Source organism: Salmo salar, chromosome 09 (genome assembly GCF_965601325.2).
Source record: "Salmo salar chromosome 09, fSalSal1, whole genome shotgun sequence".
NCBI classification, from domain to species: Eukaryota; Metazoa; Chordata; class Actinopteri; order Salmoniformes; family Salmonidae; genus Salmo; species Salmo salar.
In genome coordinates, this window is record NC_138299.1 from 70,015,213 (window position 1) to 70,042,927 (window position 27,715).

At 40.9% G+C, this 27,715-nt stretch overlaps 2 protein-coding genes across 2 annotated transcripts; one reads left to right on the forward strand and one right to left on the reverse strand.

The window, feature by feature from the left end:
* Positions 1 to 14,289, forward strand: LOC106611625 (fibroblast growth factor 2). The gene is made up of 3 exons (XM_014212026.3): positions 1 to 324; positions 2,908 to 3,011; positions 11,601 to 14,289. Exons 1-3 carry the CDS (start codon positions 147 to 149, stop codon positions 11,784 to 11,786), a joined length of 468 nt encoding a protein of 155 aa, XP_014067501.1. The 5' UTR covers positions 1 to 146; the 3' UTR covers positions 11,787 to 14,289.
* On the reverse strand, positions 12,604 to 27,703 carry LOC106611624 (nucleoside diphosphate-linked moiety X motif 6). The gene is made up of 5 exons (XM_014212025.3): positions 27,151 to 27,703; positions 26,549 to 26,752; positions 16,296 to 16,351; positions 13,768 to 13,822; positions 12,604 to 13,258 (listed from the first exon to the last, which is right to left on the reverse strand). The coding sequence occupies exons 1-5, from the start codon at positions 27,416 to 27,418 to the stop codon at positions 12,870 to 12,872; spliced, it is 972 nt and encodes a 323-aa protein (XP_014067500.1). The 5' UTR covers positions 27,419 to 27,703; the 3' UTR covers positions 12,604 to 12,869.
* Positions 27,704 to 27,715: the final 12 nt, after the last annotated feature.

Below are 27,715 nucleotides of genomic sequence, written 5' to 3' on the forward strand. Positions count from 1 at the left end.
TCAAACAAACTATCTGACCCTGGTGGTTAACTAAAATCAGGCTCTGTGAGGCTTACTGGAGGAGGGAGGGAACAGCAGTTAGCGTGAGGCCACCGCGGGGCTGCTGCACTGCGAACACACAGCAGCAGCAGGGAAAAAGGGAAGAGATGGCCACAGGAGAAATCACCACTCTACCCGCCACACCTGAAGATGGAGGCAGTGGCGGCTTCCCTCCAGGAAACTTTAAGGATCCCAAGAGGCTGTACTGTAAAAACGGGGGCTACTTCTTGAGAATAAACTCTAATGGAAGCGTGGACGGGATCCGAGAGAAGAACGACCCCCACAGTAAGTGGTTCCAGTCCATTGCATGGCAGACAAAGCTTCTTTATGCTTTATAAGGGCGACAGTAAAGTAACCGGGAAATCATCGAGGACTAAAGTGAATTTAACTGCACGCGTTTATGGCTTCTCCAACATTCAAATCAAATCAGTTTGTCTAGTTCTTGTACATTAGCCTTTGCAAGTGCTTTCATGAATGTGGTAAGTGTATATTTTGATCTCATTCAAGTCACCTGGGTGTGTAACACTGCCATACATTAAAAAGTCACTGCTATTACGTCACTTGCAATTGAAATGTCCAGAAATAAAATATGACATAGCTTTCGTGTGAAATGTGTATGAATACATAGACCAACTCTTGAGTTCACTTAAGTAAAGACCATTGATAGTAATTGAGGATCTAGGTTTGTGTTTTTATCACTTCAGTATAATATTGGAGTGTCATTGATTAGCTTTAAATGTAACATGCAACAAGTAATATGTAAGGCTTGCCCTTGACCCATTTAAACCACATCTCAGATTGCATCAGTAATTGGTAGGAGGAGAAGGGGCCCATGTCGAAGAGGGGGTTTTCATCACAGGAAGCACTGCTCAGTAGATCCTTGGGTGATAAGGGATGGGACGTGGAACAGGTGCACTCAAACAGCTGTCCAAAATCACAAGCAATTCACTACTAAGAGTGGAGACGAGAGACAAACATTAGCCATTTCAACTAAACTGGAAGAGAACCTCATTTTCTGTTATGACCATTGATTCAAATAGAACACTGTTGACGTGCCCATTTACATTCTCCATATGATTTAAAGCAAGGGATGATGGAATTAACCATGGCTGAAAGAGAAAGTTTCACTCAGATATGTGATCACGAGACCTATTGAACAGATGTTCAGTAAACTTTCATGCTCCCTTGCACGTAACAACTACTCATTATGTGTTCATTCAGAGAGGAATGGGTCTTCATGACATTAGTCATTACACAAACCCTAAGTGCATACAGATGCCTCATATATATATATATATGAACTATGCTATAAATATGTTATTGAAATATGCTCCGTTGGCACAGCACATGTAGGCTTATCTGACTCTACAAAAAGTATTATAATCTGGGTGCTTCTACTCAACCAAATACTTGACTTACAATAAACCTTTAATGCAATATAAAAATATTGTTACATCGTTATTTAGTTTTCATATTTTGAGTATCTTGCTTATTTTATGTTTTATAAAAATATTTTCTCAATATTTTTTGGGGGCCTCTGATATAATATATAAGTCTGCTATATCTGTCTCTTTTCAACACCACTAATAACATACACTGAGTGTACCAAACATTAAGAACACCTTCCTAATATTGAGTTGCACCCCCTTTTGCCCTCAGAACAGCCTCAATTTGTCAGGGCATGGACTCTTCAAGGTGTCAAACGTTCCACAGAGATGCTGGCCCATGTTGACTCCAACGCTTCCCACAATTGTGTCAAGGTGGCTGGATGTTCTTTGGGAGGTGGAGTATTCTTAATACACACGGGAAATTGTTGAGCGTGAAAAACACAGTAATGTTGCAGTTCTTGGCACAAACCGCTGCGCCTGGCACGTACTACCATACCCCGTTCAAAGGCACTTAAATATTTTGTCTTGCCTATTCACCCTCTGAATGGCACACATATGCAATCTATGTCTTAAGGTTTAAAAATACTTATTTAACCTGTCTCCTCTCCTTCATCTACACTGATTGAAGTGGATTTAACAAGTGACATCAATAATGGATCATAGTTATCACCTGGTCAGTCTGTCATGTAAAGAGCAGGTGTTCTTCATGTTTTGTACACTCAGTGTATAACATCTATTCTATACTGAACAAAATATAAATGCAACATGTAAAGTGTTGGTCCCATGTTTCGTAAACTGAAATAAAAGATCCCCGAAATGTTCCATATGCACAAAAAGCTTATTTCTCCCAAATTTTGTGCACAAACTTATTTACATCCCTGTTAGTAAGAATGTATCCTTTTCCAAGATAATCCATCCACCTGACAGGTGTGGCATGTCAAGAAGCTGATTAAACAGCATGATCATTATACAGGTGCACCTTCGACTGGGGACAATGAAAGGCCACTCAACACAATGCCACAGACGTTTTCAAGTTTTGAGGGAGCGTGCATTTGGCATGCTGACTGCAGGAACGTCTACCAGAGCTGTTGCCAGAGAATTGAATGTTAATTTCGTTACCATAAGCCGCCACCAACGTCGTTTTTGAGAATTTGGCAGTATGTCCAACCGGCCTCATAACCGCAGACCACGTGTAGCTACACCAGCCCAGGACCTCCACATCCGGCTTCTTCATCTACGGGATCGTCTGAAACCAGCCACCCGAACAGCTGATAAAACTGAGGAGTATTTCTGTCTGTAATAAAGCTCTTTTGTGGGGAAAAACTCATTCTAATTGGCAGGTCCTGGCTACCATGGCTGCGCCCCTGCCTAGTTGTGAAATCCATAGATTAAGGCCTAATGAATTTATTTCAATTGACTGATTGTTCAGTTTCGAATAAATGGAGTTCACTGTGACACTAAAACATTTTCCTCTCCTCAGTCAAGCTTCAACTCCAGGCGACCTCAGTAGGGGAGGTAGTGATCAAAGGGGTCTCAGCCAACCGTTATCTGGCCATGAATGGAGATGGAAGACTGTTTGGAACGGTGAGTGAGCCTCACCTTCCTTTGAGCAGCACCGTTCACAAGGAAACTACATTCCATTTGCTTTGATATTGTCATGGTCAACAACTCATGCTTTACTATAACAGGGACAGTATCATGCCTTAGATAAAGGGTTTTAATTAAGTTATGCTGAAAGCAAATATTATGTTGTCATACTGTTACAGGTTTAGATTTTTCCATTTATGTTATGAGCTTGGACTTTCAGCACATTAGTACGTAGGACGCACCGATTGGTGTCACCTCACTAGTCAGTGTGTTACACCTGTGCTAGCTTGTCCATCTCGTTAGAGGGAAGGTGTTTCACTTGTGCTGGCCCAGGTGCTATTTAACAGTGGCTGGCTCAGTGTTCCAGTTATCGTAACAGATGTGGAGGGTTAACACCTTTTAGTTTATCCTTCTGATTTGATTTCTAGACAAACAATCCTTTATCTGATCTTCCCTGTTTTTGTTTTGCTCTACTTTTCGGTTTGCTTCCTGTCTTTAAGCTTGGTGTGGGTTTTATTGTTAGCCTGTTCTTGGGCAAATTTAGTGGGCACTCACGATTGGTCTTTAGGTTGCTAGTCAACTTTCAGTGGATACCCCCATGAGTGTCTTTTGTTTTAGTTTTTGTCAATGACTCTTCGTTAGTTCTCTTTTCTGTTTGAGCAACAATTGTTGGTTTTCTTACTGGGGAACGTAACAAAATAGGGGTTAGTCAGGAATTTGAACCCGGGACCTCTCGCACCCGAAGTGAGAATCATAGCCCTAGACACCCTGTCTGTGGGACGGCTGAGTAATTTAGAGATTCTGTCTTTTTGACACACTTGTCTCCGGTGAAAAAAGGTGACATTGTTGCACTGCTTTTAGAATATCAGGGTTTTTTCTCAATGTGCCAACTCAGTAGTGGTGGAAAAAGTACCCAATTGTCATACTTGAGTAAAAGTAAAGATGCCTTAATAGAAAATTCCTCAACTAAAAGTAAAAGTCACCTAGTAAAATACTACTTGAGTAAAAGTCTAAAAGTATTTGGTTTAAAATATACTTAAGTATCAAAAGTACATGTAATTGCTAAAATATACTTAAGTATCAAACATTTGATTATTTCAAATTCCTTATATTAAGCAAACCAGACGGCACCATTTTCTTATTTTTTTTAAAGTTTACGGATAGCCAGGGGCACCAACACTTGTGTGTTTAGTGAGTCTGCCAGTGGCAGTAGGGATGACCAGGGATATTCTGTTGATAAGTGTGTGAATTGGACCATTTACCTGTCCTGCAAAATATAACAAGTACTTTTGGATTTCAGGGAAAATGTATGGAGTAAAAAGTACAATATTTTCTCTAGGAATGTAGTGAAGTAAAAGTAGATGCCTATCGAGTGAACCCTGAAAAGAGAGAGAAACTCCGCAGTGAGGTACAGTATATTCTTGAGCACGGCATTGCACAATATCGTAAGTCCGTGGAGTTTGCCCTGTGTATTAGTACCTAAGGCAGATGGGTCCTGCGGTTTTGTTCTGATTTTCGGAAACTCCACGCTGTTACAAAGTCGGACTCGTACCCTTTGCTCAGGGTCGACGTGTGGACCGTGTTGGCGCTGCTAAATACGTTAGCAAGTTGGATCTGCTGAAGGAATATTGGCAGGCCCCAGCACCTTCAGGATATTGAGTCTGTTCAGGCGTTTTGCAGCTGCCAACCTGACAGTTATCCTGTCAAAGAGCAAAATTGTCTGAGCAACAGTTAAATATCTTGGGAAGGTGGTGGGGCAAGGGAAAGTCCGACCAGTCCTGGTAAAAGTGGAGTCCATCAATAACTTCCCAGTGCCAGCTTCTTGCCAGGAACTGTGCTGATTCTTGGGAATGGCTGGCTATGACCAGGCTTTTTGCAAGAACTTTGCCAAGGTTGTTGCGCCACTTACAAATTTGACCAGTCCGAAAGTCGTTTTCTGTTGGAGCCCCGACTGTCAGGAGGCTTTTGAGAAGACAAAGACCCTTTTGGTCTCTGCTCCGGTGCTATCTGCTTGCTCCGGATTTCCAGCGTCCATTTGTCTGTACACTGGTGTAGGTGCAGGGGCTGTGCTCCGAGAGAAAGACGATAACAATGTTGAGCACCCTGTGGGGTACTTTTCAAAGAAATTGGCCTCATATCAAAAACACTACTAATGAGAAGGACTAACGAGAAGGCGACGCTTGCTTTGGTACAGGCTCTTCAGCACTTTGAGGTTTATGTATCGGCCTCTGCACCTCTGGTGTATACCAATTATAACTCTCTCGTTTTCCAGCAAATATTATTTATCTTTGTGTAGAATAACATTAATCAACCAATCAATACAAAAACACAGAAATTGAAACAAACAATTCTGAAAATCAACCTGGAATAGAGCATGCTGGGAAATATGATAATGATGGGCATGGTTTTGAGTGATTTACTCTCACACTTAACTCTGCTTATTAAGACCAAGACTGGAGTTCTTTAACACCACTGAGTCAACGAGTGTTAATTTAACTCCAGAATCACTAGAAATGTTACACTGAAAAAAACTAGGTAGGACCGGCCAATTTGCTGTGTACAATACAATACACTTGGTTCACTCAGACTCCCTTCTACTCTCTGCTCAATAAAATCACAAATATTAATTTGAAAGACAGTTGATATCTTTGCCACGATTTCTATGTCAGTACTGTATGTAAAATGCATTTGGAAAGTATTCAGACCACTTGACTTTTCCCAGATTTTGTTACGTTACAGCGTTATTCTAAAATTGATTAAATCGTTTTCCCCCTCATCAATCTAAACACAATACCCCATAATGATGAAGTAAAAACAGGTTTTTAGACATTTTTGCAAAGCTATAAAACATGTATTTTTTGAAATATCACATTTACATACGTATTCAGATCCTTTACTCAGTACTTTGTTGAAGCACCTTTAGCAGCGATTACAGCCTCGAGTCTTCTTGGGTATGACACTACAAGCTTGGCACACCTGTTTTTGGGGAGTTTCTCCCATTCTTCTCTGCAGATATTCTCAAGCTCTGTGAGGTTGGATGGGGAGCGTCGCTTCACAGGTATTTTCAGGTCTATCCAGAGATGTTCGAGTCCGGGCTCTTGCTGGGCCATTCAAGGACATTCAGAGACTTGTCCCAAAGCTACTCCTGCATTGTCTTGCCTGTGTGCTGAGGGTCATTGTCCTGTTAGAAGGTGAACCTTCACCCCAGTTTGAGGTCCTGAGCACTCTGGAGCAGGTGTTTATCAAGAATCTCTCTGTACTTTGCTCCGTTCTGCTTTCCCTCGATCCTGACTAGTCTCCCAGACGTGACACTTGGCATTCAGGCCAAACAGTTCAATCTTGGTTTCATCAGACTAGAGAATCGTGTTTCTCATGGTCTGAGAGTCCTTTTGGTGCCTTTTGGTCAACTCCAAGCGGGCTGTCATGTGCCTTTTACTGAGGAGTGGCTTCCGTCTGGCCACTCTACCATAAAGGCCTGATTTGTGGAGTGCTGCAGAGATGGCTATTCTTCTGGAAGGTTCTCCCATCTCCACAGAGAAATTCTGTAGCTCGGGTTCTTGGTCACCTCCCTGACCAAGACCCTTCTCCCTCGATTGCTTAGTTTGGCCGGGCGACCAGCTCTAGGACATGTCTTGGTGGTTCCAAACTTCTTACATTTTAGAATGATGGAGGCCACATTTTTTGGTAGCCTTCTCCAGATCTGTGCCTCGACACAATCCTGTCTCCAAGCTCTAAGGATAATTCCTTCGACGTCATGGCTCGGTTTTTACTCTGACATGCATTGTCAACTCTGCAACCTCATATGGACCAATCATGTCCAATCAATTGAATTTATCACAGGTGGACTCCAATCAAGTTGTAGAAACATCTCAAGGATGATCAATGGGAATAGGAGCTCAATTTCGAGTCTCATAGCAAAGGGTCTTAATACTTAAAACAAACGTTTTAGAACACCTACTCATTCAAGGGTTTTTCTTTATTTTTACTATTTCCTACATTGTAGAATAATAGTGAAGACATCCAAACTATGAAATAACACACATGGAATCATGTAGTAACCAAAAAAGTGTTAAAGCTGCCTTGATGACAGCTTTGCACACTCTTGGCATTCTCTCAACCAGCTTCACCTGGAATGCTTTTCCAACAGTCTTGAAGGAGTTCCCACATGCTGAGCACTTGTTGGCTGCTTTTCCTTCACTCTGCATTCGGACTCATCCCAAACAATCTCAATTTGGTTGAGGTCGGGGGATTGTGGAGGCCAGGTCATCTGATGCAGCACTCAATCACTCTCCTTCTTGGTAAAATAACCCTTACACAGCCTGGAGATGTGTTGGGTCATTGTCCTGTTGAAAAACAAGTGATTTTCCTACTAAGCCCAAACCAGATAGGATGGCGTATAGCTGCAGAATGCTGTGGTAGCCATGCTGGTTAAGTGTGCCTTGATTTCTAAATAAAGCACCCCCCATATCATAACACCTCCTCCTCCATACTTTACGGTGGGAAATACACATGCAGAGATCATTCGTTCACCTACACCGCGTCTCACAAAGACATGGCGGTTGGAACCAAAAATCTCCAATTTGGACTCCAGACCAAAGGACAAATTTCCACCGGTCTATTGTCTATATCTCGTGTTTCTTGGTCCAAGCAGGTCTCTTCTTATTATTGGTATCCTTTAGTTGTGGCTTCTTTGCTGCAATTTGACCATGAAGGCCTGATTCACACAGTCAACTCTGAACAGTTGATGTTGAGATGTGTCTGTTACTTGAACTCTGAAGCATTTATTTGGGCTGCAATTTCTGAGGCTGATAACTCTAATGAACTTATCCTCTGCAGCAGAGGTAACTCTGGGTCTTCTATTCCTGTGGCGGTCCTCATGAGAGCCAGTATCATCATATCGCTTGATGGTTTTTGCAACTGCACTTGAAGAAACTTTCAAAGTTCTTTAAATTTGTCTGAAAGTAATGGACTGTCATTTCTCTTTGCTTATTTGAGCTGTTCTTGCCATAATATGGACTTGGTCTTTTACCAAATAGGGCTATTTTCTGTATACCACCTCAACCTTGTCACAACACAACTGATAGGCTCAAATGCATTAAGAAGGAAATAAATTCCACAAATTAACTTTTACGAAGGCACACCTGTTAATTGAAAAGCATTCCAGGTGACTACCTCATGAAGCTGGTTGAGAGAATGCCAAGAGTGTGCAAAGCTGTCATCAAAGCAAAGGGTGGCTATTTGAATAATCTGTTTTGTTTAACATGATTTGAATGATTTCTTGAACACTTTTTTGGTTACTACATGATTCCATGTGTTATTTCATAGTTTTGATGTCTACACTATTATTCTACAATGTAGAAATAGTACAAATAAAGAAAACCCCTTGAATGAGTAGGTGTTTTAAAATTTTTGACTGGCAGTGTACGTACAGTGAGGGGAAAAAGTATTTGATCCCCTGCTGATTTTGTACGTTTGCCCACTGACAAAGAAATGATTGGTCTATAATTTTAATGGTAGGTTTATTTGAACAGTGAGAGACAGAATAACAACAAAAAAATCCAGAAAAACGCATGTCAAAAATGTTATAAATTGATTTTCATTTTAATGAGGGAAATAAGTATCAACCATACCTGTTGCTGACAGGTGTTTAAAATGGAGCACACAGCTATGTAATCTTCATAGACAAACATTGGCAGTAGAATGGCCTTACTGAAGAGCTTAGTGACTTTCAAAGTGGCACTGTCATAGGTTGCCACCTTTCCAACAAGTCAGTTTGTCAAATTTCTGCCCTGGTCAACTGTAAGTGCTGTTATTGTGAAGTGGAAATGTCTAGGAGCAACAATGGCTCGGCCACGAAGTGGTAGGCCACACAAGCTCACAGAATGGGACCGCTGAGTGCTGAACCGCGTCCTCGGTTGCAACAATCACTAACGAGTTCCAAACTGCCTCTGGAAGCAACGTCAGCACAACTGTTCGTCGGGAGCTTTAGGAAATGAGTTTCCATGGCCGAGCAGCCGCTCACAAGCCTAAGATCACCATGCTGGAGTGGTGTAAAGCTCGCCACCATTGGACTCTGAGCAGTGGAAACACGTCTCTGGGGTGATGAATCGTGCTTCACCATCAGGCAGTCCGACGGACTAATCTGGGTTTTGCGAATGCCAGGAGAATGCTACCTGCCCGAACGCATAGTCCCAATTGTAAAGTTTGGTGGAGGAGAAATAATGGTCTGGGTCTGTGTTTCATGGTTCAGGCTAGGCCCCTTAGTTCCGTTGAAAATAAATCTTAACACTACATTATTGACACAATGACATTCTGTGCTTCCAACTTTGTGACAAAAGTTTGGGGAAGGCCCTTTCCTGTTTCAGCATGACAATGCCCCCGTGCACAAAGCGAGGCCCATACAGAAATGGTTTGTCGGGATCGGTGTGGAAGAACTTGACTTGCCTGCACAGAGCCCTGACCTCAACCTCATCAAACACATTTGGGATGAATTGGAACGCCGACTGTGAGCCAGGCCTAATCTCCCAACATCAGTGCCCGACATCACTAATGCTCTTGTGGCTGAATGGAAGCAAGTCTCAGCAGCAATGTTTCAACATTGAGTGGAAAGCCTTCCCAGAAGAGTGTAGGCTGTTATAGCAGTAAAGGCGGGACCAACTCCATATTAATGCCCATTATTTTGTAATAAGATGTTCGAGTAGGTGTCCACATACTTTTGGTCATGTAGTGTACATTCACAAATATTCCAATAATATAGGTATAGTTTCAAACATTCTCATACCTACCATTTTAAACATATCAGATTAGCTAAACTGCTGATGTTAAAATGTAAACACTAATACTCAGGCACTATTTAAAAGGGGGGAAAAAAAACTTCTTGCCTTCCAAATAATATTTATTGGCGTCTAAAGAATCATCAAATAACCTTTTTTTTGTCTTCCCAAAATGGTTTTTTAGAATGAAAAAAGGCCCTAGGTAAAACTCTGTTACAAAGAACCCTCCTTTTCCAAAAAGTGTTCTTCAGATAAAAATGCTTTTGGTAGAAAAACTTTTGGACCCCTTTTTTTTTTCAAGTGAGTGTTAGCAGTGAACGGAGGTACTTCAGGACTACTGTAGAAGTGTGAGCAGTGATGACTGACTTATGTGGTTTTGTGGTTCAGAGGGCTCCTCCACAGTGTATTTAAACCCCAGGAAGTGTTTCCTGTCACTTCCTAATGAGTAACCAGGCTAGCCACTGGGCACTCACTGGTAGACACATTACAGGCACTGCACCGTCACTGATGTGGTCAATCACTCAGAAGCTGCTCGCAGGATGAGGGAAAGCTCCAGTTTAGTTGTAGCCTGCTGGAAGTAAGTTATGTGTTTGGGATTCTATTATTTGTCCTTACTTAGCCCCACTCACCAGTCTTATGCATTGTTCTTTTCACCTCAAATCTCTTTCCCTTAATAATAGATCTAATCCTAAGCAAAGTTTCCATGCTATCACTGTCATATGTCAATGTTTGGATAGACTATATTCATACAAAATATTTAGAAAATATTAGGTCATGGGGATTGATTTGAGTTAAATATAAATGAATACAGTTACTGTTTCCCTAACCTCTGAATTGAACTTCCTATCGGGTTCTCCCATGCCTGTTGTAAGTGCCAGGAAATGCTTCCATGTAGGGTTAGTTAAGGCCATAACAGTTCTCATTTATAGGTAGCCATGGTTGAATGGAAAACAGGCCCCCTCTTGTTGGATAGGACATGGGCAGAGAATTCAGCTGGCAACATAGATTTGATTGATGTCATCAGGTCTTCCACATTGTGGAAACAGTGTGAGTTTTCCCATTCATACTCATATAATGAGAGAACCTATACAGGAAATCTATTATTGAACACTGAATACGGATTTGTCCACTTGAAATTAAGTTACTTCAAAAATAAATTCACACCTCTTTGGCTTGGCAGAATTTCTGTTGAACTACTGAAGAATATCTTCATTAGTGTGTGACATTAAACAGCAGTTGACTGTTCTGGAGTCTCCACTGAAACAATGGGGGTATTGAGGTCTGAGGTGTTTTAGAGTGAATCAACATTAATAAAATGTCAACATTACAAGCTGTTCCTCTTTCTCCACAGAGCAACTGTATTAAACGCTGTCAACATTAAGTCTTATTTTCATTAAATGTCATAAGGACCGAGACGGAGCTTTGATTAAACATTTTGTTAACATTACAAGTATTAGTATTCCTATGTTCCCCCCTGGTAGCTAGGACCTAGGTTAAGTCATGTACAGGACATGAGTTATTGTTTAATATTATAAATAAACATCATTGCCCGAAGCTTGGCACTGGTGGACATTCCTTACTGAACATGGCTTTTAATCCAGGAGTAGATTTTATTAATCTGGGTCTGGGAAACCGGCCCATTGTGTTTCATTGCATAAGACAAACACAAACAGTGCTTCATTGACATTCATCATTGGTTCAGTATACAATATGAAACTGGATCAAGCGTATCCAAGAATAACACAACTGGACCAACAAGTGTATTAAATGAACCTCTAGATATTAAAGTAATGTGTTCTCTCTCTCTCTTCAGAGACGGACAACAGATGAATGCTACTTCATGGAGAGGCTGGAGAGTAACAACTACAACACCTACCGCTCACGGAAGTACCCTGACATGTATGTGGCGCTGAAAAGGACTGGCCAGTACAAGTCAGGATCCAAAACTGGACCGGGCCAAAAAGCCATTCTCTTTCTCCCCATGTCAGCCAGACGCTGAGCTGAGCTCACCTTGTCTTACTAATCTTTTAAAACTCAGCCTGGCTGCAGTGCAAACAAACAAACGAGATATGAAAAATACAAGAGCTCACTCATCCTCAGTGACATCATCATCCCTGTAGTTGGGTTCTTCAACGGCAGGCATTTCAATCAATGGTGAAGGTGCATAAAGTTGGCGGCCCCCATGTATTTTATATATTATTTTTTGCTGGCCCTCCGTGTACTTAAACACCTAATATGCTAAGTTCACCGTATTGTACAGTGCTCTCCATTACTATTTAAATTAGTACAGTATACATGATACCAATTCTAGCTCCAAGACGGCGGCAATTTGAAAAAAACTAAAGTATATTGTGCTGATTTATTGGTCACGCGCTGTAGTTTAAAAACTCTGGATAGGGCTCAAACGTCATATCTGAATTCCTCCATCTTTATGCACCTCCGCCATTCAACTATATAAATGTGAGTTTGACTAAGGCTGCTTCAAATTGTACTTTGATAATCTGCTTATTTTTCTTCATTTAACAATTATGAAATACATAATTTTAGACAAAAGTGAAATGCCACTTAGTAGTTCTGGGCTTTAAAAAGTTAAGTTTTAATGCACGGCAATAAAGGTCAGCTTTTATGCCCAGAACTTTACTTGATAAAACCTTCAAATAGAACATTGGGTTGGCAAACCTAAATCGAGCACACCATTACACCTAAAGTCATTGCAAGACAAACAGTACATATTTTACCTCTATCTTAAAATATAAATGAGTTGTTTGATTTTAAAACTTAGTGGCCCTGAGGTTCTTCCCAAACAGAGTAGCCAATTTCTTCAAATTGTGTATTTTTATTCGATTTTTTACAGATGAGGAACATCTTGTGATTTGTGCAAAATGTCCTTTACAGTGATCATCATCGGTACCATTTGCTACACCCTCCTTCCCTGGTAACAGTTTATAAAAACATATTCTAGTCTGCCATAAATATACACTTCCAAGTATTATGGTAAAACACCATCCACACGCTAATATGACAAGCACTGACGTGCTAGTGCAATTAGCATCGTTGTGCTAGGCAAGGCCGGACCCTGTCCTCAGGCCTTGTGTTTGAGCACCTGCGGCAGCTCCCTGTGGTAAAGCTGGTAGAACCTCCCCGAGTAGACAGCTGGCAGCTCCTCCATAGCCAGATCAATCTTGTCAAAGCCCTGGTTTAGGCCGTGAAGCAGGAGGCTGGCTAGGCGGCTAGTGATGGGTGTTGTGGCGTGTGTCTTGGCTAGCTCGGTTAGCTCCAGCCACTCGCAGCGCAGGCACTCCTGGGTGCAGAAGTTGATGTCATGAGTGAGAGGGCTGAGGCGGCAGATGATGTACATGTCGGACATACCGAAAGCACCCGGGTGGTTGTGCTGCTGCCGGATGCTCAGAAGGGACTTGAATTCAGAACGGACTCCAGTCTCCTCAAAGACCTCTCGGACCGCAGTGGTGCCTTGAAGAGAATGAAGGAAAGGGGGGGGAAAAAGATGAGGATACATGGATTTTATGTTTGTATTGTTCTTTAAAAAAATCTGTCAAGAAAAATCCAGTACTGTATATCTATCTGACTGTATGATAATGCCCACAGAATAACTGACCTTTCATTATCAACATTTTGGTACGTTACGCATGCGAGTACAAAAATGGAACATGAAGTCACGAAAATGAAATGGTTAAAAATAAAGGGAAATCTATTTTATGTATTTTAGTCACATACGCTGCTTCAGAGGGTGGGTCTATGTATCAAAGCTGCTTCAAAAAGTTAAACAAGTTGAACTTGTAACTAGTAAAAGTTTTATTTGAAGTCGTTGTTTTAAGTAAAATTGTTTAGATACTGTATATACTTGAGTGTAGCTCACATGAAAGTCTGAGATGGCAGTTTCTCTGTGTATAGTATACCTTAATGTATTGTGTACAGTCAGTTACAATACAGGATTATGAAGTTGTGGTTGCATCACTCACCAACATTTTCTCCTGGATCCGAGAGTCCTCCAGGGAACTTCCATGCATTTACTGTCTGTAATAAAGTCACAACAATACATTTTGTATTAGGACTCAAATTTGGGCTGCATTCAAGTATTTTATTTGTGAAAGTGTCCTTCAGCATTAATAAGTATTTTACAACTATGTGCATAGCGCCAAATCCAAACTTAAATCCACACTTTCGTAAAATGTATGCATTGATGTTATAAGTTAGGCACTCAGATCTTCCCTATGAGTTTAATATTCATTTTGATGTGATTGTATGTTATTCTTGAAAAAAATGTAAGCAATTAAGTTTGGTGTTTTCACCACTCTTTAAATATATTTAAAGACAGATCGCTGCTGGTTAAATTATGTAGTTGTTGAATACATTTATTGTAGTTTGATTAATTTTTAATTCAAAATATTATTTTGCTATTGAAAAAACAATTGTTTTATTTTTGGAGCTACTTGTTTTACAACAACGTAGGAAAAATGTAAGAATAAACGTATTTAACAATAGACACCATGTTTTGTGTGGTTTACCTAATTGTGCTCTGGCAATGTGGCTGTGATTCTATATATGGGTAATCTGATACAGTCTAGGCATTGAATTTATCTGGAGAGCATGGCTATGAGCAGATAAGTAAAAAAAGAATAACAACAAATGGACCGAATAGCAAATAAGAACCATGACTAACATCCACTTGTAATTCTTAATTGCAAACAGCCAATGACTCCTATTGTTCAACCCATTACACATTACTTCATCAGATTTCAACATGGCAAATTGTATCTTGTTTCAGCCACAAATCACCTAGCTACAATGAAATTACCCAGCATCCCTTTCATTTGCTGTCTTGGTGCAGACGTCAGTGATAATAAACCAGAGGGGTTCACTTTCAGGAAACACAAACCCAGAGCAGCTCTGGATGGGCTTAGCCTGCCAAACTTTGCTGATGGCTAAAGGCCAGACAGAGTGCATGAGGCCCTCTTCCTGTAAATGACGAGGAGGAGAGAGGAGATAAAAAAACACTCCTCTCACTTCCCAAACACTGACTGCTCGCTGCTGTTTCCTAAAATAACTAACACGCAAGACAATGTACCATAAGCACCACTCTTGATATCTATTGTAGTGATTGTGTACACAGATAAATATTCAACCAAAGAGTTGCCATTGAGTGATGTTTTGATAATTCCACACTGCTAATTGCTTTAAAAAAGTAGGGGAATTCTTTGCGACCACACTTTATTGTAATGTATGAAATGTTGTGTGGTGTACTCGGCATGGGTTAACAATGTTTGCTTGAGGTTGCATAATGTTGTGAGGAGCTATGCTAAGTGAGATGGTGCCGCAGCAGAAGTCAAGGTAAAGTCTGAGAGGAGAATAATTATCCCCATGGAGAGGGACAGACAGGGGCAGCAGATGCCAGGAAAACTGCCTAAATAAAGACATAACGAGAGCCATTCATAGCAGTGGGAAGGAAGGAAACAACTACTGCCATTCACCCCTCTTTGTCGATTGGGGATTATGAGAGTTAGATGAAGCACATTGAGGTCCAGATGTTGGACTGTATGACTGTGGCTGAAAAGTTTTATTTTTCCATAATATATCTTACAATGGTTTAGCTTTGCTTTCACTAGAATGCAAGTCGATTTTTCTTCTGCAATGGTAAACTAAAAAACGTTAAAAAAATGTTGTTGCCTTATATGGACGTTTTAAAAGCAACTGAAGGCAATAAATAATATATCTGGTAGAAAACAGATTATGAAACATTTCATCTAGTGTCCAAATTTACAACAAAGTGTAAATAGGATATTTTTGGTCATAAAGTCAGTCTCGTCAGTCTTTGCGAGATAATTAGGAAAAAAATGGGATACCGTAACAGTTTTCCTTGGGTTGGGTTTATTTAATCCTGCCCAAAGTAATAATTAATTCGGAGCGCAGCTGCACACGACCCAATCGTAATGCCCACGGTCAATTTGGTTTGACATTCAATATCCCTACGGGGGCTAGTTAGCGACCATCAAGTAAATTACACAATGTACATGGGAAAATATTTTTAAATGTCAATAGCTCTAAATTTCAATGACTTAAAAACATCAAACACACTATAAATTGTAGAAATTCATATACAAATATTGAAAGCACTTAATGAGGACTAAAAGGTGTGCAACATGAAAATATTGTCCCATTTACAAAGTGTAATTTATTGACGGTCCCTAACTAGCCCCAGAGATAGGCTATCCAAAGTCAAACCAACAAAAGACCTGGTTAGACTGTTTCAAGTTATCTAGAAGGGTGAGTGACTAACTGTGTACTGTTTGGCTGAGAGAATGTACAAACGCTTGCCACATGCGAACATGCACACAAGAGACACCTACATTAAACCACACACCCAAGTCAACTCCTTTGGCTTCAGTCACAGCCGCTGCATTTCATCATGAGCAAGCTAAAAAAAAAAAACGAGGCCAATCAGGAAGTTCAGTCCCCCTTTTTGATAAAATACAGAGAAGCAGTACAATACCTTGTTTTTGTCTTGAACGACGAGAACCTTTCCATTTGATTCATCAACGACTGCACCTTTATAGACAAAATAAATTAAGTTACTAGCCAAGTACACTACAGTAAATACCAACATAACAGCATGATAATTAAACAGTTATTAAGCAAATTATTTAATCATTGCTGGTGTGTAAGCCAAAGAACTTTGAAGACAGCTTCCAGAAAACTGACTAGAAACCAGTTGGCATTGAGTTGAGCGGTAATTATTGGGTTTGAGAGAACATGAAAGGTTTCATTAAACTGACCCATGTGGAGTGAGCAGTGAATGGCCTGGGGCCGGGCGTTAGCTATGCTGCCAGAGAGAGGGGCCACCACCACAACTCAAAAAACAATCGGAGACTTGAGAGAAATGTTGACTGTATTCTCTGAAGCTAGATTTTTAGCAATTTAGACAACAAAAAACCTACAATAATCATGAAATGATTGCTCTTGCAGTGAATATGTTATGCTGTACCAACTCTCGTTCTAATTTGGCAAGGAGGACAATCAATTCCCCTATAGTGAGGTAGTACAACGATAATTCTGGACCATCATAAACCACCTTGGCTTGCGATTACAGACTAAAAGGTCTCTTTTGTAAAATAGATTTTCCTGATTAAATAAAAGGTGAGATACAGTTTGTGTGACCAAGTTTTCCAAACATCTACTCTGAATTAAGATTCAAAGATGTCTGCAGAAAGAGTGGGGTATCAGCTATGACATGACACCTTGAGTTTGGAAAAATAAAATCTATTTTGGTTAATGAATTACAGTAAGTGAAGTGAATTAACACCCAGTAACAGAATGCAACAGAATGACATCATGGGTCTCTGATCTGTACTATACAGAAATGCATAATTATAAAATGTCATTCTCTTCATGGTGATTTATCCTAAATAAACTCAGCAAAAAAAGAAACATCCTCTCACTGTCAACTGCGTTCATTTTCAGCAAACCTAACATGTGTAAATATTTGCATGAGCATAACAAGATTCAACAACTGAGACAAACTGAACAAGTTCCACAGACATGTGACAACAGGGGACCAAACTGTGGTTTGTGAATATTATTATTTCCCATTGTAGCCCATTCAGTTGCAGTCATTCTGTCACAGATTTTTTGGTAACTCTGTTACCAATTATCTTATAAAGACTTCCTCATATGCACTCTCCTGTTCTATTGGTTTTAAACTTGAATTAATTGTCTAGCAGCCAAAGGCATTATCTTAATCATATTAGCAACCCGTGATAGTTGTTGCATCTTTAGATCTCCCCCTTTCTACATTTCGAACGGATATTTCCATCTCTGTCCATGAATCTGCTCGCATGTGCAGTGTGCATTTTAGAACGGTGTTTCCTGCAAATTGCATTTTTGAACACTTGCGCATAGGCCTGCGCCGTATCCCTGGGGACTTTCATTCCTGTCCTGCAGCTCAGTTCAGAAGGACAACTGTATATTTGATGTGTCTGGGTGGTTTAATACATTATCCACAGCATAATTATTAACTTGAACATGCTTAAAGAGATGTTCAATGTCTGATTTGTTATTGTTACCCATCTACCATGTTACCCTTCTTTATGAGGCTTTCGAAAAGCTTCCTGGTCTTTCAATCTGTGCTTGAAATTCAATACTTGACTGAAGGACCTTACAGATGGAAAGGGGACAGAAGGGTGTCATTCCAAAATCATACCAACCCCTATTATTTCACACATGTAACTTATGTGATTTGTTAAACTACATTCTATTCCTGAACTAATTTAGGCTTGCCTAAACAAAGGGCCTGAATACTTATGCAATGACTATATTTTAGTTATATATGTTTAAAGATAAATAAAAAAATGAATATCTTAAAATGTATTCCACTTTGACATTAGGAGTATTTTGTTTAGATTGTTGACCGAAATTACAATTAAATCCATTTTAATCCCACTTTCTAACACAACATTTTAAGAAATGCAAGGGGTCTGAATGCTTTTGCAAGGGACTGTACAGTATCTCACAAAAGTGAGTACACCCCTCACATTTTTGTAAATATTTGAGTATCTCGTTTCATGTGACAACACTGAAGAAATTAGACTTTGCTACAATGTAAAGTAGTGAGTGTACAGCTTGTATAACAGTGTAAATTTGCTGTCCCCTCAAAATAACAACACACAGCCATTAATGTCTAAACCGCTGGCAACAAAAGTGAGTACACCCATAAGTGAAAATATCCAAATTGGGCCCAAAGTGTCAATATTTTGTGTGGCCACCATAATTTTACAGCACTGCCTTAACCCTCTTGGGCATGGAGTTCACCAGAGTTTCACAGGTTGCCACTGGAGTCCTCTTCCACTCCTCCATGACGACGTCACGGAGCTGGTGGATGTGAGAGACCTTGCACTCCTCCACCTTCCGTTTGAGGATGCCCCACAGATGCTCAATAGGGTTTAGGTCTGGAGACATGCTTGGCAGTCCATCACCTTTACCCTCAGCTTCTTTAGAAAGGCAGTGGTCGTCTTGGAGGTGTGTTTGGGGTCGTTATCATGTTGGAATACTGCCCTGTGGCCCAGTCTCCGAAGGGATGGGATCATGCTCTGCTTCAGTATGTCACAGTACATGTTGGCATTCATGGTTCCCTCAATGAACTGCCATCTTTATGTAGAGCAACAATTATTTTTTTCAGAGCCTCAGAGAGTTCTTTGCCATGAGGTGCAATGTTGAACTTCCAGTGACCAGTCAGTATGAGGGAGTGTGAGAGCGATGACACCAAAATTAACACACCTGCTCCCCATTCACACCTGAGACCTTGTAACACTAACGAGTCACATGACACCGAGGAGGGAAAATGGCTTATTGGGCCCAATTTGGACATTTTCACTTAGGGGTGTACTCATTTTTGTTGCCAGCGGTTTAGACATTAATGGCTGTGTGTTGAGTTATTTTGAGAGGACAGCAAATTCACACTGTTATACAAGCTGTACACTCAATACTTTACATTGTAGCAAAGTGTAATTTCTTCAGTGTTGTCACATGAAAAGATATACTCAAATATTTACAAAAATGTGAGGGGTGTACTCACTTTTGAGAAACTGTATGTGGGTTTTTGGTAAGAGAAAGACACTAGGCAATAATTCTTACATTTACAGAAGGCAAATAATTTCTGCAAAAAACGAAATATAAAATGTTGATATTAGTTGGCAGGGGTCTTTGATGTATTTCTAATACCTTTTAAGACTGTTGCTGCTAGATGTTGTCTAAGACCCCCTTTCCATCTCTTTGACCAGCAATCAAGCCTTTGCTTGTATGTATGCCTCACTTTCTCAAAAATATAGCTTTCAATTTGACACCAAATTTGATGTGCTCCTACGAACTTCACAGTGCTCATGGGGCCTTTTACAAGGAATTAACAAGTACAGTCTATAGTGAAACAGAAAGGGTGACTCAGCAATAGTTGTGGAATGTTTGCTCCCACTAGGCCGAATGGGATGGCAGTCTTTTTTTGACAACTAAATCACTTTTTTCCAACAGGTTGTGACTAAGACGGCCAACTATTTGCTTCTGTTGACAGCTCCGGGGGGAAGGAAATGGGCCCTTATTTTTCCGTCTGGCGTCTCACCAGGACACCATCCAGTCCTTGAATGAATTTCCCAGATGTGTGGCGAGGGATGGGTTGTCTAATCCTCAACTTGGCCTTCCGTGTGGAAATTGATGTCATCCCCAGTCAACCACATCACAGGAGATTGCCCGGGTACCAGACTGAAAAGCCATCATTAGGTTAGCCTGTGGAGGGGAAAGGTTTCCTCCAAATGCAGAGACTGGGTCCGTTCGTAAGCTCGGGAATGAGGCAGCAAACCAAGTAATCAACAGATGGGAATTGTGGGTCATGTAAAATGATTGGCTGCTGCAGTTGACAGCTTGGATACTGATATACTCTATGGGTGAGACTGTTCTTCCGTAGGGTAGGTTGGTGTGGAGTCACTGTGTGTCACTGTGTGTGCTACGCCTACGATGAACAAGTGGTCTGACATACAGTTCCGACCAATTATATGGGCACCCTTGTACCTTTATTGAATAATTCCCCATTTCTTCTCAAATAAAAAAAGCTTTTGGTCACTGCCGTGTTATTGGATTTTCAACAGCGAAGAAACAATTTTATTTTGGTAAACTTAAGTTCACAATTTTAATTGAGAAAATAAAGACAAATGGCATGGACAAAATTATAGTTACTCCAGAGCAAGCACTTGCTTACACAGCCTTTGGCCAAGATAGCTGTAGACAAATGCTTCTTGTAGCCATCAATGAGCTTGCTGCACCTTTCTACTGGAAGTTTGACCCACTTTTCATCAGCAAACTGCTTTAATTCTACAATGTTTGTCAGGTGCCCTCCAACTGCTGTTCTCAGCTCTCACCATAGGTTATGGATGTGATTCAGATCTGGACTATTGGCCAGTCACTCCAGAACAGTCCAGTATTTCTTCTTGAATCTTTCCTGGGTGTTTTCTGATGTGGGTTTGAGGTCATTGTCCTGCTGGATGACCCACAGCCTTCAGTGGAAACACAGTTTTTGGACACTGGGTTGAACATTGGACTCCAAAACACCTGATCATCTGCTGATATCACGATGCCTTGCACATATACACAGGCAGCTAGGAAAGCTAGGGCTAGCTTTTTCAAACAGAAATTTGCATCCTGTAGCACAAACTCCAAAAAGTTCTGGGACACTGTAAAGTCCATGGAGAATAAGAGCACCTCCTCCCAGCTGCCCACTGCACTGAGGCTAGGAAACAATGTCACCACCGATAAATCCACTATAATTTAGAATTTCAATAAGCATTTTTCTACGGCTGGCCATGCTTTCCACCTGGCTACCCCTACCCCGGTCAACAGCCCTACACCCCCCACAGCAACTCGCCCAAGCCTCCCCCATTTCTCCTTCACCCAAATCCAGATAGCTGATGATCTGAAAGAGCTGCAAAATCTGGACCCCTACAAATCAGTCGGGCTAGACAATCTGGACCCTCTCTTTCTAAAATTATCTGCCAAAATTGTTGCAACCCCTATTACTAGCCTGTTCTTTCGTATCGTCTGAGATTCCCATAGATTGGAAAGCTGCCGCGGTCATTCCCCTCTTCAAAGGGGAGACACTCTAGACCCAAACTGCTACAGACCTATATCTATCCTACTCTGTCTTTCTAAGGTCTTCGAAAGCCAAGTTAATGCAATCTGGTTTCAGAGCTGGTCATGGGTGCACCTCAGCCATGCTCAAGGTCCTAAACGATATCATAACCGCCATCGATAAGAGACAATACTGTGCAGCGGTATTCATCGACCTGGCCAAAGCTTTCGACTCTGTCAATCACCACATTCTTATTGGCAGACTCGACAGCCTTGGTTTCTCAAATTATTGCCTCTCCTGGTTTACCAACTACTTCTCTGATAGAGTTCAGTGTGTCAAATCGGAGGGCCTGTTGTTCGGACCTCTGGCAGTCTCTATGGGGGTGCCACAGGGTTCAATTCTTGGGCCGACTCTCTTCTCTGTATACATCAATGATGTCGCTCTTGCTGCTGGTGATTCTCTGATCCACCTCTATGCAGGCGACACCATTCTGTATACTTCTGGCCCTTCTTTGGACACTGTGTTAACTAACCTCCAGACGAGCTTCAATGCCATACAACTCTCCTTCCGTGGCCTCCAACTGCTCTTAAATGCAAGTAAAACTAAATGCATGCTCTTCAACCGATCGCTGCCCGCACCTGCACGCCCGTCCAGCATCACTACTCTGGACGGTTCTGACTTAGAATATGTGGACAACTACAAATACCTAGGTGTCTGGTTAGACTGTAAACTCTCCTTCCAGACTCACATTAAACATCTCCAATCCAAAATTACATCTAGAATCAGCTTCCTATTTCGCAACAAAGCATCCTTCACTCATGCTGCCAAACATACCCTCGTAAAACTGACCATCCTACCGATCCTCGATTTCGGGGATGTCATTTACAAAATAGCCTCCAACACTCTACTCAACAAACTGGATGCAGACTATCACAGTGCCATCCGTTTTGTCACCAAAACCCCACATACTACCCACCACTGCGACCTGTATGCTCTCGTTGGCTGGCCCTCGATTCATACTCGTCATCAAACCCACTGGCTCTAGGTCATTTACAAGTCTTTGCTAGGTAAAGCCCCGCCTTATCTCAGCTTACTGGTCACCATAGCAGCACCCACCCGTAGCACGCGCTCCAGCAGGTATATCTCACTGGTCACCCCCAAAGCCAATTCCTCCTTCGGCCGCCTCTCCTTCCAGTTCTCTGCTGCCAATGACTGGAACGAACTGCAAAAATCACTGAAGCTGGAGACTCATATCTCCCTCACTAACTTTAAGCACCAGCTGTCAGAGCAGCTCACAGATCACTGCACCTGTACATAGCCCATCTAACTACCTCATCCCCATACTGTATTTATTTATCTTGCTCCTTTACACCCCAATATCTCTACTTGCACATTCATCTTTTGCAGATCTATCACTCCAGTGTTTAATTGCTATATTGTAATTACTTCACCACCATGGCCTATTTATTGCCTTACTGCCCTTATCTTACCTCATTTGCACACACTGTATATAGACTTTTTCTACTGTATTATTGACTGTATGTTTGTTTATTCCATGTGTAACTGTGTTGTTATATGTGTCAAACTGCTTTGCTTTATCTTGGCCAGGTCGCAGTTGAAAAGGAGAACTTGTTCTCAACTAGCCTACCTGGGGGATAGGGGGCAGTATTCGGAAGATCGGATGACTGAGGTGCCCAAAGTAAACTGCCTGTTACTCAGGCCCAGAAGCTAGGATATGCATATAATTGGTAGAATTGGATAGAAACCATCTGAAGTTTCTAAAACTGTTAAAATAATGTTTGTGAGTATAACTGAACTGATATGGCAGGCGAAAACCTGAGGAGAATCCATCCTGAATGTTTTTGTTGTTGAGGTGACAACCCATTGAAATGGCTGTCTCTGGGAAAATCTAAGGAAATCCTCCCAGATTGCAGTTCCCATAGCTTCCACTAGATGTCAACAGTCTTTAGAAAGGGTTTCAGGCTTGTTTTTTGAAATATGAGCGTTTTTCTAGGTGGCTCTCATTTTGACTGTAGTCTTGTGGCGCACATGAATGAGGGCGCGCACTTCGTTATTTATCTCCGGTATTGAACACACTATTCAATTTTATCGTTTATTTAGATATTAGGGTACCTGAGGATTGATTAGAAATGTTGTTTGACTTGTTTGGACGAAGTTTATTGGTAACTTTTGGGATTCCTTTGTATACATTTTGAACGAGGGGAACAGGTGGATTACTGAATCAAGCGCACCAACTAAACTGACTTTTTTGGGATATAAAGTAGGATTTTATCGAACAAAACGACCATTTGTTATGTAGCTGGGACCCTTGGGATTGCAAACAGAGGAAGATCTTCAAAGGTAAGTGATTTATTTTATCGCTATTTCTGACTTTCGTGACGCCTTTGCTGGTTTGGAAAATGTTTTTAATGCTTTTTGTACGCGGGGCACTGTCCTCAGATAATCGAATGGTGTGCTTTCACCATAAAGCCTTTTGGAAATCTGACAAAGCGGCTGGATTAACAAGAAGTTAAGCTTTAAAACGATGTAAGACACTTGTATTTTCATGAATGTTTAATATTACGATTTTTGTATTTTGAATTTCGTGCTCTTTAATTTCACCGGATGTTGTCGAGGTGAGGCGCTAGCGGCACGTCTAGCCCAAAGAGGTTTTAAATAAAGGTGAAATAAATATATAAAACAAATAAAATGTTCAAGGCCCCCAGTACCAGAGGCAGCAAATCAACCCCACAGCATGTTTAAACCTCCCCCATCTTTGATTGTAGGTATGGTGTTCTTTTCATCGAATGCTTCATTTGGTCATCGGTAAACACAGCACTGACCTGTATTGCCAAAGAGCTCTAACTTTGTTTAATTGGTCCACAGAACATTTCCCCAGGATTTAGGCTTGTTTGGGTGAGGTTCAATCAGGGTCTCCTTCATCAGTGGGGTATTCCTATGTTTACCAAGACCAAATAAAGCATTAAAACATGGGGGAGGTTCAATAATGCTGTGGGGTTGCTTTGCTGTCTCTGGTACTGGGGGCCTTGAATGTGTGCAAGACATCATGAAATCAGCAGATTATCAAGGTGTGTTGGATGTTCAACCCAGTGTCCAAAAACAGTCTCGGTTTTCCAGCAGGACAAAGACACAAAACCTACATAACATTCCTGGGTGCTTTTTTCAAGAACAAGACTGTTCTGGAGTGGCCAGAAAAGAGTCCCGATCTGAATCACATCCATATGGTGAGAGCTGAATTTTTTTATTTAACCTTTATTTAACTAGGCAAGTCAGTTAAGAACAAATTCTTATTTACAATGACAGCCTACTGGGGAACTGCCTTGTTCAGGGGCAGAACAACAGATTTTTACCTTGGGATTCGATCCAGCAACCTTTCGGTTACTGGTCCAACGCTCTAACCACTAGGCTACCTGACGCCCCACAGCAGATGGTGGAGGGCACCCCTCAAACATTGAAGATTTAGGGCAGTTTGGTGCTGAAGAGTGGGCCAAATTGCCAGTAGAAAGGTACATGATTTCATGTAGCCCCATGAAATTAGTCTCAATAACTCAATGCATGCACACACTCCTATTGAATATGCATTCACCTGTATTGTGGATAGGCCTAGGCTACATCTTGATTTACCCAGTTTATCAAGAGATTTACCATTCAAGTAAATTACATTATTTTGTTATGTAGTTAGATTGGTAAAAACAAAGTCAAATTGATTGTATGACTGTATAATTGATTCACTAATGCATGGCTGTCTCAGAACATTTTTGAGGTAAAACAATTCAAATGTAAGGATATTAAACTCAAAAGATTCCCAACGATTGAAAAGAGCAGTAGCACTGCATCAAGTGCCATTGTGACTTTGGCTAATATGCCTTTCTTCCGCCGTGGTATCGTTTTAGTATAGAGTATCGTGATGGTATCGCCTATTGTGATAGTAAACCTGTATTCGGTATTAAAGTCCAAATTCTGGTATCATGAGAACACAAACACACAATAAGCGGATTTTCTCACGGTTCAATTGCTGTTTAAGTGAGGTAACGAAGGAATCATCAAAGTACTTAAGTAAAAATACTTGAAAGTACTAAAGTTGTTTTTTGGGGTTATTTGTACTTTACTATTTATATTTTTGACAACTTTTACTTCACTACATTCCTAAAGAAAATAATGTACTTTGTACTCTATACATTTTCCCTGACACCAAAAAGTATTCATTACATTTTGAATGCTTAGCAGGACAGGAAAATGGTCTAATTCATACACTTAATCAAGAGAACATCCCTGGTCATCCCTACTGCCTCTGATCTGGTGGACTCACTAAAACACATGCTTCGTTTGTAAATTATATCTGAGTGTTGGAGCGTGCCCCTGGCTATCCGTCAATTAAACAAGAAAATTGTGCCTTCTGGTTTGCTTAATAAGGAATTTGAAATGATTTATACTTGTACTTTTGATGTATATTTTTAGCAATTACATTTACTTTTGATACTTAAGTATATTTAAAACCAAATACTTTTAGACTTTTACTCAAGTAGTATTTTACTGGGTGACTTTCATTTGAGTCATTTTCTATTAAGGTATCTTTACTTTTACTCAAGTAAGACAATTGGGTACTTTTTCCCCTACTGGGAACCATGTGTGTTTTGTTGGTACAAATACTCTTCATCAGTCCAAAAACTCTTCAATTTGTGGAAGAAATAAATGGTGGGGTATTCAAAGTCACTGTTGTAAACATGCCATCAGACCATGTGGACCAGGTTTCGGCCATCCTCCTTCCACAGACATGTTCTGACATGCTTGCATCCACTTTTGGGGAGGAATAAAGTCAACAGCATGCCACCTGGTGGTTGACTGGTGGTGATTTAAAAAAAATCTGCCATCAAAATGTTCTCTATCACAGACATTGTTTGCAAGTCAAACACCAACTAGATTTGTAGTGCATCCAGTGACAAGTGGAAATAACTGATGGTTTGCCTTACCTGTATTTTTACACAAGTAAGGCATGAGAGTGTGTGCAGAAGGCTTCAAGAAACCTGAAGCAGACCTGACCTAGAGGTCTGAACCTATCACCTGATCGTGAGCAGTATGAATCTGTGATATAGGTCAGGACAGTCGACCCGGAGTACCTGCCACTCCAATCTGATGAGTAGCAAACCCAGGCAGCCTGCTCTGCCCATCTCCCAGCCACAGAGCCAGAATGGCTTGGTCCTGTTTGGCGTGATGGTAGGTGAAGCCATGAGCAGAAGCTGCTGCGGCACAGCGGCTCAAAGAGATGGGCACATGAAGCCAGACTGCCACCCGGCCCTCTGTCCTCCACTGAGCCAAAGAGTCTAAAAAAAACAAAAAAAAACATCACAGTCGGAAGGGTGTCAATGAGCGTGTCAGACTAGATTCATCATTCAATGTCCGTGTAGATTTATCAAAGTCGAATATTAATTCGAATGAATCAATCTAATATTCTGAATTATTTGTATTCGTTTTAACAAGTGCCACCGAGTCATTGATTGTTTCCCTATTGCTGGTACTGTGCATCATCACTTATTAACCAGGATGTCTGCCCTCTTTGGCCCTCAAACTAGCTGGGCTATAAGGCAATATGCATTGTTTCATGCATTTTCAAGGTTCTTGCATGTCTGCTTCTTTTCTATCCAAGTCAAGAAGGTGCCTGCATGCAATGTCTACACATACATTGTCTACACCAATGATGTGTCTATCTATCTATACTAACCTCGCAGTAGATTACTAAATACTCCTTCGCTGATATCCGACGGGAAATCACTGTCACCGATGTTCACTGTCACTCCACCGAATCTGTCCACTTTCCCAGTCAAAACATGGGCATTTGTCCCATGCTCATTCCGTAGTTGTAACCGGCTTGCTGAGCATGTGAATAATCGAACAGCCCTCATTGACCCTGTATGTGCGTATGCGAGGCGCGTTTGATTTGAAAGCGCGTTTCTTACAAGAGGTAATAGTTTGCGAGTAAGCGTTCCCATGTTACCAAAGCCTTTAAATATATTTAAATGAAAACGCGTCCGTGAAATATGAATTTACTCGCCGGTTACATAAAAGTCAACAATCTGAAGTTGCATAAACACCGTAATACACTAGTACTTCGAATTTATTTTGACATATTTGCTACATGCTGAATTTGTGCAAGTTGCTAACAACTGAAAGCATACCATACAAAACTATATAATATATATTTCAATACATCGTCCGTTTTTGCGCATAATTGTAAACAGAGTGGCACAGCAGCATTTACCACGTCATTTAGCTATACGCTTTACGGT